Source organism: Artemia franciscana, chromosome 10, assembly GCF_032884065.1.
Source record: "Artemia franciscana chromosome 10, ASM3288406v1, whole genome shotgun sequence".
Classification (NCBI taxonomy): Eukaryota; Metazoa; Arthropoda; class Branchiopoda; order Anostraca; family Artemiidae; genus Artemia; species Artemia franciscana.
Genome location: NC_088872.1, coordinates 26,406,952 through 26,424,066, shown reverse-complemented (window position 1 = coordinate 26,424,066; position 17,115 = coordinate 26,406,952). Strand labels below are relative to the sequence as shown.

The 17,115-nt window shown below is 35.4% G+C and overlaps 1 protein-coding gene across 1 annotated transcript in view; it reads right to left on the bottom strand.

The window, feature by feature from the left end:
* Positions 1–17,115, bottom strand: part of LOC136031992 (apolipoprotein D-like) — a 56,571-nt gene that overhangs the window by 28,089 nt on the left and 11,367 nt on the right. Inside the window, exon 2 of the mRNA XM_065712055.1 lies at positions 14,861–14,991. Coding sequence (XP_065568127.1) covers positions 14,861–14,991 — 131 coding nt within the window. The remainder of the gene's footprint in view (positions 1–14,860; positions 14,992–17,115) is intronic.

Below are 17,115 nucleotides of genomic sequence, written 5' to 3'. Positions count from 1 at the left end.
AAAAGCCTTGCGTTTTATACTAATTCCAAATACATTAAGTTCAATAAGTTTAATGTTACCCATAAAATGGTAAGAGCCTTAGAAGATTTGCTAGGTTTTGAAAAAGGGTAAAACACCCCCAAAAATGGAAACAGTATTGATAAAATGACACCACTAGATTCAGTCTTTCACAAAGATTAAATAAAGAAACATGTTTTTTTTTTAATGAAAGTAAGGAGCAACATTAAAACTTAAAAAGCAGAGAAACTACTCCGTATATGAAAGGGGCTTTTCCTCCTCAAAGCCTTGCTCTTTACGCTAAAATTTGACTCTTTCTCTTAACTCTATTTTTAAAACAGTAAGAAACTTTTTTTAAACTTTTTTTATTTAATTTCTGGACGTTTTTGAATTAATGCATGTTTTGATCTTGGCTCTCCGCACATAAATAATTAAAACGAAATTTGCATATTTATTTAATTGCAATTAATCGGAAGATTTTGAAAAAAATCGAGTGAGGGAGGAGGCCTAATTGCCCTCCAATTTTTCGATTACTTAAAAAAGCAACTCGAACTTTAAATTTTTTACAAATGTTTTCATTGGTAAAAAATATACGTAACTTACGAATTAACTTACATAACGAATTTCTATGTATGTATATTCGTATATTTTTATTGCGTATATGAGGGAGTTCAACCCTCGTCGATACCTCGCTTTCCACACTAAAGCTTAAATTTTGTCCCAATTATCTAAGAATGGCCTCTGAATCACAAAGGCCGTAGAATAAAAAGTTGAAATTTCTAAAAATACTTTAGCGTAAAGAGTGAGGTATAACGAGGAGGTAAACCCCTCATATGCGTAATAATTTTTGTTCGTTTTAAGTTTTAATGCTGCTCCTTACTTTCAGTAGAAAAAACTTTTCATATTTATTTTTTCATTGTTTTTCAAATAATGCTAGAAAATCCTGCCCCCTTCATTGAATTCTCTTCCCCCATGAGAAGTTTCTCCATGGAAATATCCTCCCACGTACCCCCCCCCCCCCTCAACTCTCCTCCCTAAACAAAAAAAAATCCCCTTGAAAACGTCTGTACACTTCCCAGTAACCATTACTATATGAAAACACAGGTCAAAGTTCGTAACTTGCAGCCCCTCCTTTTTTATTCTTTTGATTCAGAAATTTTTTCTGAAAGTTCACGTAGTTCATACAAGATAAATTGTTAATATCGATATTTATCTTGAATCTGAATTTAACTTGGTTGACTGAACTCCTCGCTCTTTACGTTACAGTTTTTAGTTTTTGTCCTAATTCTTTAAGAACAACTGCTGAAACACAAGGGTTGTTTAATTGGAATAATAAGTTTTTTTTAAGGCGATAAAAGGCTTTGGCGCAAAAGAATGAGGAGTCGCAGAGGGAGTGTCTCCTTTCATACACGGAATAATATTTTCGTTTTTAGTTTTAATGTTGCTAGGAGAAAAAGCAATAGAGAAATACAAAATTATCTCTGACTTACATGAAAAGCAAAAGAGTCCAAGATGTTCAAATAAGATGTGCTCCATAAAAAGTCTTTTTATACCATGAGAGAACTCTTTAGAGACCCTGAATAGTACCAATAATTTCGTTTGAGTAGCAAAGCACAACATTTGGCAAACTTTTTAGGAGGTAGTACTTTTGTGACGTGAGAGTACTTTCTAGAGACCCTGAATAGTACCAATAATTTCGTTGCAGGGGCAAACCACAACATGCAGCAAATTTTTTGGGAGGTAGCACTTTTTATGCCGTGACAAAAATTTCTAGAGACCCTGAATAGTGCCAATAATTTCATTGGAGTAGCAAATCACAACATTCGGCAAACTTTTTAGGAGGTAGTACTTTTTGTCACGTGAGAATACTTTTTAGAGACCCTGAATGGTACCAATAATTTCGTTGCAAGGGCAAAGCACAACATGCAGCAAATTTTTTGGGAGGTAAAACTTTTTATGCCATGAGAGAAATTTCTAGAGACCCTGAATAGTAACAATAATTTCGCTGGAGTAGCAAAGCACAATATTCGGCAAACTTTATAGAGGGGTAGAACTTTTTGTGACGTGAGATTACTTTCTAGAGACCCGGAATAGTACCAATAATTTTCTTCCAGGGGCAAAGCGCAACATGCGGCAAATTTTTTAGGAAGTAGTACTACTTTATAGGTAGTACAAACTTTATAGGAGGTAGAACTTTTTGTGACGTGAGATTACTTTCTAGAGACCCTGGATAGTACCAATAATTTCGCTGGAGTAGCAAAGCACAATATTCGGCAAACTTTATAGGAGGTAGAACTTTTTGTGACGTGAGATTAGTTTCTAGAGACCCGGAATAGTACCAATAATTTCGCTGGAGTAGCAAAGCACAATATTCGACGAACTTTATAGGAGGTAGAACTTTTTGTGACGTGAGATTACTTTCTAGAGACCCGGAATAGTACCAATAATTTCGTTCCAGGGGCAAAACGCAACATGCGGCAAATTTTTTAGGAAGTAGTACTTTTATGCCGTGAGAGAAATTTCTAGAGATCCGGAATAGTACCAATATTTTGCTGGAGTAGCAAAGCACAATATTCGGCAAACTTTATAGGAGGTAGAACTTTTTGTGACGTGAGATTACTTTCTAGAGACCCGGAATAGTACCAATAATTTCCTTCCAGGGGCAAAACGCAACATGCGGCAAATTTTTTAGGAAGTAGTACTTTTATGCCGTGAGAGAAATTTCTAGAGACCCTGAATAGTACCAATATTTCGCTGGAGTAGCAAAGCACAATATTCGGCAAACTTTATAGGAAGTAGAACTTTTTGTGACGTGATATTACTTTCTAGAGACCCTGAATAGTAGCAATGATTTCGCTGGAGTAGCAAATCACAATATTCGGCAAACTTTATAGGAGGTAGAACTTTTTGTGACGTGAGATTACTTTCTAGAGACCCTGAATAGTACCAATAATTTCGCTGGAGTAGCAAAGCACAATATTCGGCAAACTTTATAGGAGGTAGAACTTTTTGTGACTTGAGATTACTTTCTAGAGACCCTGATTAGTACCAATAATTCCGCTGGAGTAGCAAAGCACAATATTCGGCAAACTTTATAGGAGGTAGAACTTTTTGTGACTTGAGATTAGTTTCTAGAGGCCCTGAATAGTACCAATATTTCGCTGGAGTAGCAAAGCACAATATTCGGCAAACTTTATAGGAGGTATATTTTTTTGTGAAGTGAGATTACTTTCTAGAGACCCTGGATAGTACCAATAATTTCGCTGGAGTAGCAATGCACAATATTCGGCAAACTTTATAGGAGGTATATTTTTTTGTGAAGTGAGATTACTTTCTAGAGACCCTGGATAGTACCAATAATTTCGCTGGAGTAGCAATGCACAATATTCGGCAAACTTTATAGGACGTAGAACTTTTTGTGACGTGAGATTACTTTCTAGAGACCCTGAATAGTACCAATATTTCGCTGGAGTAGCAAAGCACAATATTCGGCAAACTTTATAGGAGGTAGAACTTTTTGTGACGTGAGATTACTTTCTAGAGACCCTGGATAGTACCAATAATTTCGCTGGAGTAGCAAAGCACAATATTCGGCAAACTTTATAGGAGGTAACTTTTTGTGAGTGAGATTACTTTCTAGAGACCCTGGATAGTACCAATAATTTCGCTGGAGTAGCAAAGCACAATATTCGGCAAACTTTATAGGAGGTAGAACTTTTTGTGACGTGAGATTACTTTCTAGAGACCCTGAATAGTACCAATAATTTCGCTGGAGTAGCAAAGCACAATATTCGGCAAACTTTATAGGAGGTAGAACTTTTTGTGACGTGAGATTACTTTCTAGAGACCCTGGATAGTACCAATAATTTCGCTGGAGTAGCAAAGCACAATATTCGGCAAACTTTATAGGAGGTAGAACTTTTTGTGAGTGAGATTACTTTCTAGAGACCCTGGATAGTACCAATAATTTCGCTGGAGTAGCAAAGCACAATATTCGGCAAACTTTATAGGAGGTAGAACTTTTTGTGACGTGAGATTACTTTCTAGAGACCCTGAATAGTACCAATAATTTCGCTGGAGTAGCAAAGCACAATATTCGGCAAACTTTATAGGAGGTAGAACTTTTTGTGACGTGAGATTACTTTCTAGAGACCCTGGATAGTACCAATAATTTCGCAGGGGCAAAGCGCAACATGCGGCAAATTTTTAGGAAGTAGTACTTTTATGCCGTGAGAGAAATTTCTAGAGACCCGGAATAGTACCAATAATTTCCTTCCAGGAGTAGCAAAGCGCAATATTCGGCAAACTTTATAGGAGTAGTACTTTTATGCCGTGAGAGATTTTCTAGAGACCCGGAATAGTACCAATAATTTCGCTTGGGTAGCAAAGCACAATATTCGGCAAACTTTATAGGAGGTAGTACTTTTTGTGACGTGAGATTACTTTCTAGAGACCCGGAATAGTACCAATAATTTCGCTTGAGGAGCAAAGCACAATATTCGGCAAACTTTATAGGAGGTAGAACTTTTTGTGACGTGAGATTACTTTCTAGAGACCCGGAATAGTACCAATAATTTCGCTGGAGTAGCAAAGCACAATATTCGGCAAACTTTATAGGAGGTAGAACTTTTTGTGACGTGAGATTAGTTTCTAGAGACCCGGAATAGTACCAATAATTTCGCTGGAGTAGCAAAGCACAATATTCGGCAAACTTTATAGGAGGTAGAACTTTTTGTGACGTGAGATTACTTTCTAGAGACCCGGAATAGTACCAATAATTTCGCTGGAGTAGCAAAGCACAATATTCGGCAAACTTTATAGGAGGTAGAACTTTTTGTGACGTGAGATTACTTTCTAGAGACCCTGAATAGTACCAATAATGTCACTGGAGTAGCAAAGCACAATATTCGGCAAACTTTATAGGAGTAGAACTTTTTGTGACGTGAGATTATTTTCTAGAGACCCTGGAATAGTACCAATAATTTCGCTGGAGTAGCAAAGCACAATATTCGGCAAACTTTATAGGAGGTAGAATTTTTGTGATGTGAGATTACTTTCTAGAGACCCGGAATAGTACCAATAATTTCGCAGGAGTAGCAAAGCACAATATTCGGCAAACTTTATAGGAGTAGAACTTTTATGCCGTGAGAGATTACTTTCTAGAGACCCGGAATAGTACCAATAATTTCCAGGAGTAGCAAAGCACAATATTCGGCAAACTTTATAGGAGGTAGTACTTTTATGCCGTGAGAGATTACTTTCTAGAGACCCGGAATAGTACCAATAATTTCCTTCCAGGGGCAAAGCACAACATGCGGCAAATTTTTAGGAAGTAGTACTTTTATGCCGTGAGAGAAATTTTTAGAGACCCGGAATAGTACCAATAATTTCCTTCCAGGGGCAAAGCACAATATTCGGCAAACTTTATAGGAGTAGTACTTTTATGCCGTGAGATTACTTTCTAGAGACCCGGAATAGTACCAATAATTTCGCTGGAGTAGCAAAGCACAATATTCGGCAAACTTTATAGGAGGTAGAACTTTTTGTGACGTGAGATTACTTTCTAGAGACCCGGAATAGTACCAATAATTTCGTTCCAGGGGCAAAGCGCAACATGCGGCAAATTTTTTAGGAAGTAGTACATTTATGCCGTGAGAGAAATTTTTAGAGACCCGGAATAGTACCAATATTTCGCTGGAGTAGCAAAGCACAATATTCAGCAAACTTTATAGGAGGTAGAACTTTTTGCGACGTGAGATTACTTTCTAGAGACCCGGAATAGTACCAATAATTTCGTTCCAGGGGCAAAGCGCAACATGCGGCAAATTTTTTAGGAAGTAGTACATTTATGCCGTGAGAGAAATTTTTAGAGACCCGGAATAGTACCAATATTTCGCTGGAGTAGCAAAGCACAATATTCAGCAAACTTTATAGGAGGTAGAACTTTTTGTGACGTGAGATTACTTTCTAGAGACCCGGAATAGTACCAATAATTTCCTTCCAGGGGCAAAGCACAACATGTGGCAAATTTTTTAGGAAGTAGTACTTTTATGCCGTGAGAGAAATTTCTAGAGACCCTGAATAGTACCAATATTTCGCTGGAGTAGCAAAGCACAATATTCGGCAAACTTTATAGGAGGTAGAACTTTTTGTGACGTGAGATTACTTTCTAGAGACCCTGGATAGTACCAATAGTTTCGCTGGTGTAGCAAAGTACAATATTTGGCAAACTTTATAGCAGGTAGAACTTTTTGTGACGTGAGATTACTTTCTAGAGACCCGGAATAGTACGAATAATTTCGTTCCAGGGGCAAAGCGCAACATGCGGCAAATTTTTTAGGAAGTAGTACTTTTATGCCGTGAGAGAAATTTCTAGAGACCCGGAATAGTACCAATATTTTCCTTCCAGGGGCAAAGCGCAACATGCGGCAAATTTTTTAGAAAGTAGTACTTTTATGCCGTGACAGAAATTTCTAGAGACCCGGAATAGTACCAATAATTTCGTTAAAGGGGCAAAGGCAAAGCGTTCAACATTCGGCAAACTTTTTAGGAGGTAGTAATTTTTGTGACGTGAGAGTACTTTCTAGAAACCCTGAATAGTACCAATATTTTTGTTGGAGTGGCGAAGCGTAACATGCGGCAAATTTTTTGGAAGGTAGTACTTTCTATGTCGTGAAGGAACTTTCTAGAGACCCGGAATTGCATCAATGATTTCGTAGAAGTAGCAAAGCGCAATATGCGGCAAATTTTTGGGAGGTAATACTTCTTATGCTGTGAGAGTACTTTCTACAGAAACTGAATAGTACCAATTCGTTGGATTGGCTAAGTGCAACATGCGTACATTTTTTGGGAGGTTGTAATTTTTAGGCAGTGAGAGTACTTTCTAGACACCCTGAATAGTAGGCTACCAATAATTTTGTTGGAGTGGTAAAGTGCAGCATACTTTTTATGCCGTAAGAATACTTTCTAGAGACCCTAAATAGTACCAATAATTTCTTTGGAGTAGCAAAGCGCAACATGCGGCAAATTATTTGGGAGGTAGTACTTTTTATGCCGTGAGATAACTTTCTAGACACCCCGATTAGTGCCAATAATTTAGTTGGAGTTGCTAAGCACAACATACACAAAATTTTTTGGGAGGTAATGCTTTTTACGCCGTGAGAGTACTTTCTAGAGACCCTGAAAAGCACCAATAATTACGTTGGAGTGTTAGCCCTGGTAGTGACCAAAACGCTTAAAAATGGAATTAGGGTAATTATAGATACATCAGAATAATTAGCTTTTTATGCTGTTTCCAAATATATAAGATTCATTAAGTTTAATGTAACCCATCAAAAGCTACGAGCATGAGAAAATTTGCTTGGTTTTCCAAAATGGAGGGAAACATCCCCCTTCCCCCCAAAAAAGGTCGAAGAATCTTTTTGAAAATCGCAACATCATCTTCAAGGTATCAGAGAAGCTTACTTTAGGGGTTTCAAACTCCCATATGAAAAAATGGCGAATTTAGAAATTTTTGCAGGAAGATAGATCATGAATGAGTGTTTTATCTGTTTTTTTTTTTTTGTTTTTGTTTTTTTGTTCTTCTCCTTATTGGAGAATTATACTGAATTGAAGTTTCGTTGGTGACTTCATTTAATATATGGAGATTTTCTAGGGAAATTGTCCAAGGGAAATTGTCAGCGAAGTTGGAATTATCTGGAGGATTTATACGGGGAGGAGGATTTTCCTTGGGAGAAATACTAAATGGGGGATATTCTCACTAGGAGATATTCTTCATGGTGAAATTTTCTGCGGGAGAAACTTTCTAATGGGGGAAAGGAAGATTTCCTTCTAGTGGGGGGAGGGAATATTTTCTGGAAGAATTTTCCACATGGAGGGGATTCCGCCATGATCTTGAAGCCGATCAGATATTAAATAAAAATAAGTCTTTTTCTAAATGAAAGTATGTGAAAGAGAATTTTTTAGGCGAAATCATCCGCAAGAATTTTTTTTTTGGGGGGGGGGGTGCGGCAACAATGGTATTGAAAGTGTTAATATCTCAGGATGAATGAATTTACGCGGGAAGAACTTTTCATGGATGTAATTTTAATGGGGTGAATTTTTCACTGAGGTGGAAGTGAATTTCCTGGGATTATTTGAAAAACGATCAGAAATCAAATAAAAAACTATTTTTTTCTACTGAAAGTAAGGAGCAACATTAAAGCTTAAAACAAACAGAAGTTATTCCATATATAAGGGGTGATGCCCCTCCTCAATACCCAGCTCTTTACGCTAAAAATAAACCTTTTGTGCAAATTTCTTAAGAACGACTTTTGAAATACAAGGCCGCGTTAATTAGAATCAGAAGGTTTTTTAAAAGGATTAAGCATAAAGAGATGGAATAAACCGATGGAATTACAAAGTCAAAAACTTCATATTGGAGAATTACATTGAACTGAAATCTCGTTGGCGACTCTATATTAAATAGATATGAGAAGATTTTCTAGAGAATTGTCCGAGGAAAGTTGTCAGCAAAGTTTGAATTCTCTGGAGGACTTTTAAACGGAGGGGTGATTTCCTCGGGAGGAATTCTCTGTGGGGGATTAACACTAGGAGAAATTTTCCATGGGGAAATTTTCCGCGGGAAACTTTCTATTGAGGGAAAAGAAGATTTCTGGGGAAAATCTTCCACATAGAGGGATTCCATATTGACCTTGAAACCAATTAGAAGTTAAATAAAAACAAGTCTTTTTTAAATAAAAGGATTCTAAGGAGAATTTTATCAGGCAAAATCATCTACAAGAAATTTTCTAGGAGGAATTTGTAGTGCGATGCAATTGATAGGGATTATTTTCCCAGAGAAGGAATTTACGCGAGAAGAACTTTCCATGGATGAGTTTTTCGTGGATAGAATTTTCCATGGAAGAGAGGTGGATTTCCTGGAATTATTTTTAAGAAGATCAGAAATTAATTTAAAAAAACAAGTTTGTTCTACTAGAAGTAAGGAGAAACATTAAAACTTAAGCCAAACAGAGATTGTTCCATATATGAAGGGGGAAGCCCCTCTTCAATACCGAGCTCTTTACGCTAAAGTTAAACCTTTTGTCCCAATTCTTTAAGAACAAATCCTGAAACACGAGGGCCGTTTAATTAAAATCAGAAGCTCTTTTAGAAGCACATAACTTCCGTTAGTTTAAAGTTTTAAAGGTGCTCTTTACTTTCAGTAGAAAAAACTTGTCTTTTCTATTTAATAAGAATATTTAACGAAAATAAACTTATGGGAATTTCAAAAAATAAACTACAACCCCTCAAAAATGGTGCAGATTTGAAATAAAAACTGAACAAATGGAATCACCATGGTCAAAAACCCCACATTGGAGAACAACAATCCCCCATCTTGAACAACAAGGAAAATCGCTTTTTCGTATGGGAAGCAGTAATAAGCCTTCTTTTTTACCGGGGCTGATCGTACCAAATCACTGTTTGTAGAACGTTGGAAGAGTGCTCATTTGGAAGGAACTGGTCTTATTTAGTGCCTTTTTTAAGCAGCAAGAGATAATTTCAAAATAAAATGTAACTTCTGACAAAAACTGCATCTTCGGATACAAGATGATATGACATACTCGTCTTTTGGAAAGTTGCTTTTCCGGGGACGATGTCATGTTTGAGTGGCTCCCTTACCTAATTCCCTAAAATGTTATCATATTCCTTCAAATGTGGTCGTAACTAATACTCTTATTATTGCTTATATTACAAGTAATAAAAAATGTCTGACATTACCATTCAAAAAATATAAAAAAATATTCGAAGGCTCTTTCCTGTTTGTGATATATGTATATTTTTATTTTTTTTTTTATTTTTTTTTTCAGTTTATCATAAAAATATTTCAAGGAAATATAGGGCAGGATGAATAGAGAGAGAGAGAAAATTTATTTTAAAAAACACAAAAAAAAGAAAAAAAAGAAAAATTTGCCAAAAAGCCTTATGGCTTGTGTGGCCATTCTCGAAACTACAAAACAAATTAATTATCAATGAATTCCCCTGAAAAGCCAAAAAAAAACAAGCAAAAGTAGTCACCACTTGAAAACCCTGTACTTCACTTACCTAATATAACAACACTTTAATACACTATTTCCCTACTTTATCTATATATATATATAGAAAGAAAAAAAAATCATGAATCATAAATACCAACCCAATGGTCCCTAAGCCACCCACGAAAAGTCGGCCTAAAGGGACTCCCGTATATTTGAAAATATCAAATATCAAAATCTCAAAAAATATCAAACATAAATAGAGCCTTATAAAAATTGAAAGGACCTGAAACTGGTAAAATATTAATTTTTTTATAACTATCTCAAAGCGATATACTATTGTCACAATTAACAAAAACCCGAATCACCGAATTTTGGAGAGCACATAATGACTTCAAATGTGTTTGAAAAGTAGATGACTACACCGAGCAACAATAAATCAAATAAAGGCGGACAATAGGAAAATATATCAATCTAAGTATATTAACTGGGAAAAAATATTTATATTTCGTCAGAATCCCTACATTCCGAGCAATTTTAGATATATACATTGTGTGCTTTGAGAAACTAAGAGTCTCATCTACTATTACTCCAAGATATTTCACAGACTGTACACGCGCAATATGGTAAAATCCGACATTTAATTCTTTTAACCAAGGATAATAATTGGGCGATCTAGATAAAATTACCCAATGAGATTTCTTATAATTTATCTTTAGGTGATTAACCCTCGTCCACTTTTCTATCCTTGACATACTACCTCTTGTCATAGTTAATAATTCACTTTCTGTTCTTGCTGCCACCGTAAGACATGTATCATCCGCAAACAGCAATAAAGCTTGATTAGGGTTCCGTTGTCTTTGGGCTCTTCCAACATAAATATACAGCCCACCAAGTGCTAAATGTAGATCATTTACATGTATTGCAAACAATAGTGGTTCCAAGGTGGACCCCTGTGGGACTCCACATCTGATCTTATAATATATTAATGTGTCTCCGATTTCCCAAAAAAGGACTCGATCATTAAGATAAGAGGCAAACAGTCGCAGTGCATTCCCATGAATAACTCCATTTTCTAGTTTCTTCAATAAGATCAAATGGTCACAAGTATCAAACGCCTTTAATATGTCTAGAAACACTGAACTAACTTTAAGTTTATTATCAAGACCATTATTTACTATTGCAGTAAGAAAGTGGATAGCATCCTCAGTAAAATAACCTCTACGAAAACCAAACTGATTAAAAAAAAAATCCATTCTTACTAAAAAAAAAACTATCCACTCTCACAAATATTAATTTCTTCATTAGTCTTGAAAAGGTTGACAGTAGATAAATCGGTCTATAGTTATTAAGATCTTTTTGGTCACCCTGTTTAAATAATGGTACAATTTTCGCTCTTTTAAAGGTACTTGGGAACGAACCTTCTTTAAAACAACCATTATCCTGATCAACAAAATTTTTGCACAAAAAATGGCAAAATCGATTTCACTATCCTCAAAGATATATAACCAGGTCCTGTAGCACTGCTTTCCTTTGAAGACAGTATGTCAATCACTTATTGATCAGTCATTTTTGTAAGCCAAATGCTCATATTACATAAAGGGCCCAGAAATTGTTTAAAAGTTTCATCCTCAGGATAAACTTCAATCGAATTCTTTATTTTACAACCTATATTAGAAAAATGGGAAGCCATTCCTTCGGCAAGTTGACAAAAACAAAGAATGCAAAAAAAGGAATATTCCTATGTTTCCAGCGTCCTTTTTTTTAGCTATTAATGTCAAAATTTGATTATTTACTAATACATTCTTTAGTTAGGTCAAGCCAAATGGTTCCATATAACTGGCTTTGGTTGTTAACATATCACAAATCACATGGGCAACCGCGTAAGAAAAGAGCAAATGAAACCGTCTGTTCAATCTGACAATCCGCCTGTTTATCATGATTTGTACTATTCATACGCTTGGCAAATTATTTGACTTTAGTTCCTGCTCAATTTTGGTTTAATGGAGCTCTTTACTTTTCTTTGAAATACTTGTTTTGAGGGAAAAGTTTTTTTTTAATTAATAGTAGAAAAGAACATACTAATACGCCTACTGCTACAGAGGTGGAACAAAGAGGGCAAAGCATCATTGGTGTGCGTGTAACCGAACCATTGTCTAACTGAACCCCAAGCAAATAAACCCTTGTACCTGAGCCACCGTGCAACTGAACTCCGTATAACTGAAACCTCGTGTAACTAAACCTTCGTGCAACTCAACCCCATTTAACTGAATCTCCATGTAACTGAACCCCTTGTAACTGAGCCCCCGTACAACTGATTCCCCGTGCAACTGAACCCTAGTATAACTAAACCTTCGTGTAGCTGAACCACCGTACGCAGTTTTACAGTATTTTACAGATATGAGGCAATGTCACTGGGTAAAACACAAGTTAGAATCCTCACATGTTCAGCCTTGTTGAAAATGTTTGTTTTTTAAAGTCATGATATAAATTCCTGTCAAGGTGATGCATATAAAAAATATGTTTTGTTATCACAAAAACAAAGAAAATTGGACGTCACAAACCATTAAATCCAGATATACTTCTCATTTATTATGTCTGTTAGTGGGGGTTTCCCTCGTCCGGTCACTGTCTACGGCTATAGGTGTTTACCACCGTCATCACTCCCCACTGGGAAATACCCCCCTCCCCCGCGGCTGGTTAGTCTCCAATCACTTTTGACTATGAAGAAAAGAGCTAGAACTCTCAATATCTGATCGAACGAGCATCCTCCGGAATTTCTAGAATCATAAGGGGGAGGTGGGGATGCGGAAGGGGTAGTCACCCTCCAATACGCAAGATTGCTCATTTTTAGGTTTAGCGTTACTCTTTAATTTCATAATAACAGCATAGACAAGAAATCAAGAAAGTATTATATATAAGTTTCACATTTTTGATGCGTTTTTAAGCTTTGTGTCCCCACCCCAAAATAACCCCCAAACAAAAGTTCTGGATACCGCCCAGGGATTATATATCCATGTCCATCTCCACCTTCATTCTTTAGAAATAATTCAGTATTTATCTTTAGGCAAAATGAGATTTGGAATGTTTTCGTGTTAAAATGCACCCTTTGAGGCATCTCCCTCACTCCCTAACTACAAAACAATCATGAAACCTCATTTTAGAGATTGAAATGCAAATGTTAAAATAACAGGGAATTTACCTAAGACAGTTAAATTTTTATTGACCTTACAAATATTTTGGCTAGTTAGAGCCAAAACATCCCAAACATCCCAACTCTTATTGAGCCTTCAGATAAATACAGAAATTCTTCTAAGAAGAAACAAGGGGAGGATAGAGGAAGAAATTGATGTATAATATCCAGGGCCATATTCAGGGCTTTAGTTTGGGTTTTTATTTGGGGGGGGGGGCAAAAAACTTTAAAAACACATAAATAATATGAAATTGGTTTTAATCCCTCTTGATTTAAGGGAATACTTCTGATCTACACTTTTACTATGAAATTAAACTGTAACACTAAACGCCAAAATATGCAATATTTATTCCGTAGAGGAGGTGAACTGCTCCTTCCTATTTGTAACAAAACTATATCGCGGGATTAATTTTCTTCTTTTTGATACTCCATCGCCATACCTTAGTGTTATTGATGGGTTATAAAATACATTCATTCATTCATTAATAAACACACAAGTTCTCTCAAATGAAAGTTAAGAGTTACATTAAAAGCAAAAATTACAGAAGTTATTTCTTATAATAGGGAGGCTGTCCCCTCCTCGTTCCTCGGCTCTTTACGCAAAAGTTTTACAGCACAATAAAAATACTTCTCGTTGCAATTCAACGGCTCTTGTTTGTGAGCCTTCGTTCTTAAGTAACTTGAAAAAAAAAATGTCAAAATTTAGCATAAATAGCAGGAGGATAGCTTGAGGAGGAGGCAGCCTTCCCCATTTACAGAATATTTTGTGTTCGTCTTAAGTTTTAATGTTGCTCTTTACTTTCAAACATCAAATCTTTTATTACCATAGAAAAGAGAGATTCTTCTTCATAGTCGTAAGCTTGGTATTTCGTATGGTTGTCCACTCCTATCAAATCATTTCATATTTGAAACGAGAAATGACTAAATAAATTATTTTTAAGACCACACAGCATGTCCATTTAAAATTGAAACGAAAACTTTAAAAAGTTAAAAAAAAATTCTCATTTTCTAAAGATTTCGTTTCAATTATGACAGAATAAACTTTTTGAATTTATTTTTCCATAATTTTGTTTGTTTTCAATTTAGGTCCTCCTGGACATTTAAAAAAAGAAAAAAGAATAGAAATTATAATGTTTTGGTATGGAAAAGGTTTTATTACATCTAGTCATCTTGGTAAAATGTTGTAATCACCCCTATAGATGCTTTAAAATAATGAACAATAAGCAGTAAAAGACTTTTACAATTTGTTTCTCACTGGGTATACAGAATGCACCAAAAAAAAAATCAGCATTGAGGCAACAGAAGTATAGGCCACCTTTGTTTACCCCATTACGATGCTTCATTACGTTGGTTTGAACATCATAATATGTAACATTTTTTCCCATACATTCTGTTATAAAATTCTAATACATTTTTTCACCATATTCCTCCCAATTCTTTTTTTTTCTTTACAATGATCAGACACTTCTAAAGTTCTATGCTTCCATTAAAGTGTTCAATCTGTTACAACTAAAAAAAATCTTTGGATGGTTTAGCTTACTTCTTACCTTGGCTAATTTCTCAAAGTTTTAAGTTTGAATCTCGCTCATTATTTTAACCACGAAAGCTTTGTATTTTTAATCAGTTCAAGTTGACAAAAATAGATTTCATACGTTACATGTTAAATCGCATTTCCAAATTGAATTTTCCTCCCTCTTCTGGATCTAGGAAATATTCATGTACCCAGCAATCTCCAACAGTTTCTATCAGTGAAAATAGTCTCTCTTGCTGGTACCATCGTCCCATATACTAAAAAGAAGGACAAATTTAAATAGGTACTTGTCTGTTAAACGAAACACTCCTAAGAAGTGTTCTTCTACTGCACTTCTACGTAGGTACTTTTCTGTTAAACAAAACACAACTTAGAAGTAAACTTAAGTTAATCCTAATGAAATATACCACAACACTGTAGAAACGAAACTATGGAAACTACGACAAAGAGTTATGGTAACCAGGCTGTAAAGAACGCATTGTATTAGATACCTAACATAACCCCTAACCACTTTTATATAATAAATATTTAATGAAAATATACATATATTGTAGTTTTTCTCACTCAAAATAAGCAAATCATAACCAATCCCAGAGAAAAAACCGCTTTCTGTCTGATCTTACACCGCGTAATTCTTGACTGTGTTTCGTTTAATAGACAAATACCTTTAAATATTAAAACTAAATTTGAAGTCTGAAGGTTGGTTGAATTTCATTGAATAGCCTTCAATCGGTTTAAGGCCTTCAAATATTATTTCATAGGTTCTAGGAGAAAGGCGCCTTTGAGAAACGACCATGCCATTCAGATGCTATGAAATCCTGTCGAACTCTACATGAACTGTCACTTCCGACAACGAAATACTAAAACCATATAATTTTCTACTAGATGCTCTAGGACCTTATCAGTTTATAACAAAGCTATATAATAGTATCAAACAGTTCGTGGTAACGAACTGCAGTAAGGAGCGACCCGGCTCAATAGTAACCAAAACTCTAAAAAATGGAATTTTGATGCCAATAGCTGCATCAAAAGAATCGAATTTTAATGCTGATTTTAAAGATATAAGTTTCATCATGTTTAGTCTTACTTATTAAAAGTTACGAGCCTGAGAAAAATTTATCTCATTTTAGAAAATAGGGGGAAACACCCCTTAAAAGTCATTGAATCTTAACATTAAGTTTTTACTGTTTTAAAAAGTAGAGTTGAGAGAAAGAGTTATACTTTAGCGTAAAGAGCGGGACGTTGATGAGGAAGCAGCCCCTTTCATATACGAAGTAATTTCTGTTCGTTTTAAGTTTTAATGTTGCTCCTTACTTTCAGTAAAAAAAAAACTTTTTTTTTTATTTAATCACCCTAAAACATCGCCTGTGTCTGGTTCGTACCTGAAATGCAAACTCTACTCAGTTGACACTTGCACACCAAAACAGGTGCTGTTTCCACCTACATAGCAATTTTGTTTTAGGATATAAGATTTGCGAGAACGACGGCCATGTTAACCAAAATTTATGTAGCGCGTTTTCGAAAAATAATCAGTGTGCGGCGATAAGCAATTCCCAATTAATGCTTACTTGGAAATAGTGACTATTATATGGATTCAACAAGAAAATAATTTTCAGTTATGAAAACGAAAATTATACATTAAAACCGCAATTGTTTAAACCGCATTACATTAAAACCTTACATTAACACAAAAGATCTTACATCACCATTACATTAACAGATGAAAACCGCAACCGAAAATTTCTTCTTTTTTTTCCTTGGGTAGCAGTGATGTCTCATTTTTTATTCTTTTTTGTATCTCTTTTTTTTACCAGCTGCGATCGCATCAAGCCAAGGCTCATATAATATATGGAAGGGGCTTGTTTGGACAGAATCGAAATAAGGCAGTAATCTTCTTTACTAAAGAAAAAGATTGCACCGCAACAAAGTGCCATTTTATGCCACAGATCATCAATTTTTGCCCACACAGCGGGAAAATACTATTTATTTCAAATTTTCAGATAACCAATCGATTTTTTATTGAAAGAAAATTTACAGCGGATACTTACAGTTACCAATCCTGAAAACCTAGGAATATCGCCTTTTAATATAGATAGCAGAATCGCTGTCTCCCTTTTTCTGTCATGGGTTATCATATTTGGCTAGAACTTATAGATTATCTATCATATAAGGGCCCATTTTAACGACAAATAACAGTTCTAGAGCCCTTTAAAGTCATAAAGAGGTCGAGTCACAAGAAACTCCCCTTTTCAGCAGTAAAAAAAAAAACAGGTTTTGTCAAGTAGGGCCAAATTGCCAGTACGTAAAACTTCTGAGAGATAAGTAGTCGAAAAACAGTTAAACGCTATATATGATATCTGTCTCTGCCAAAAATCCTCTTC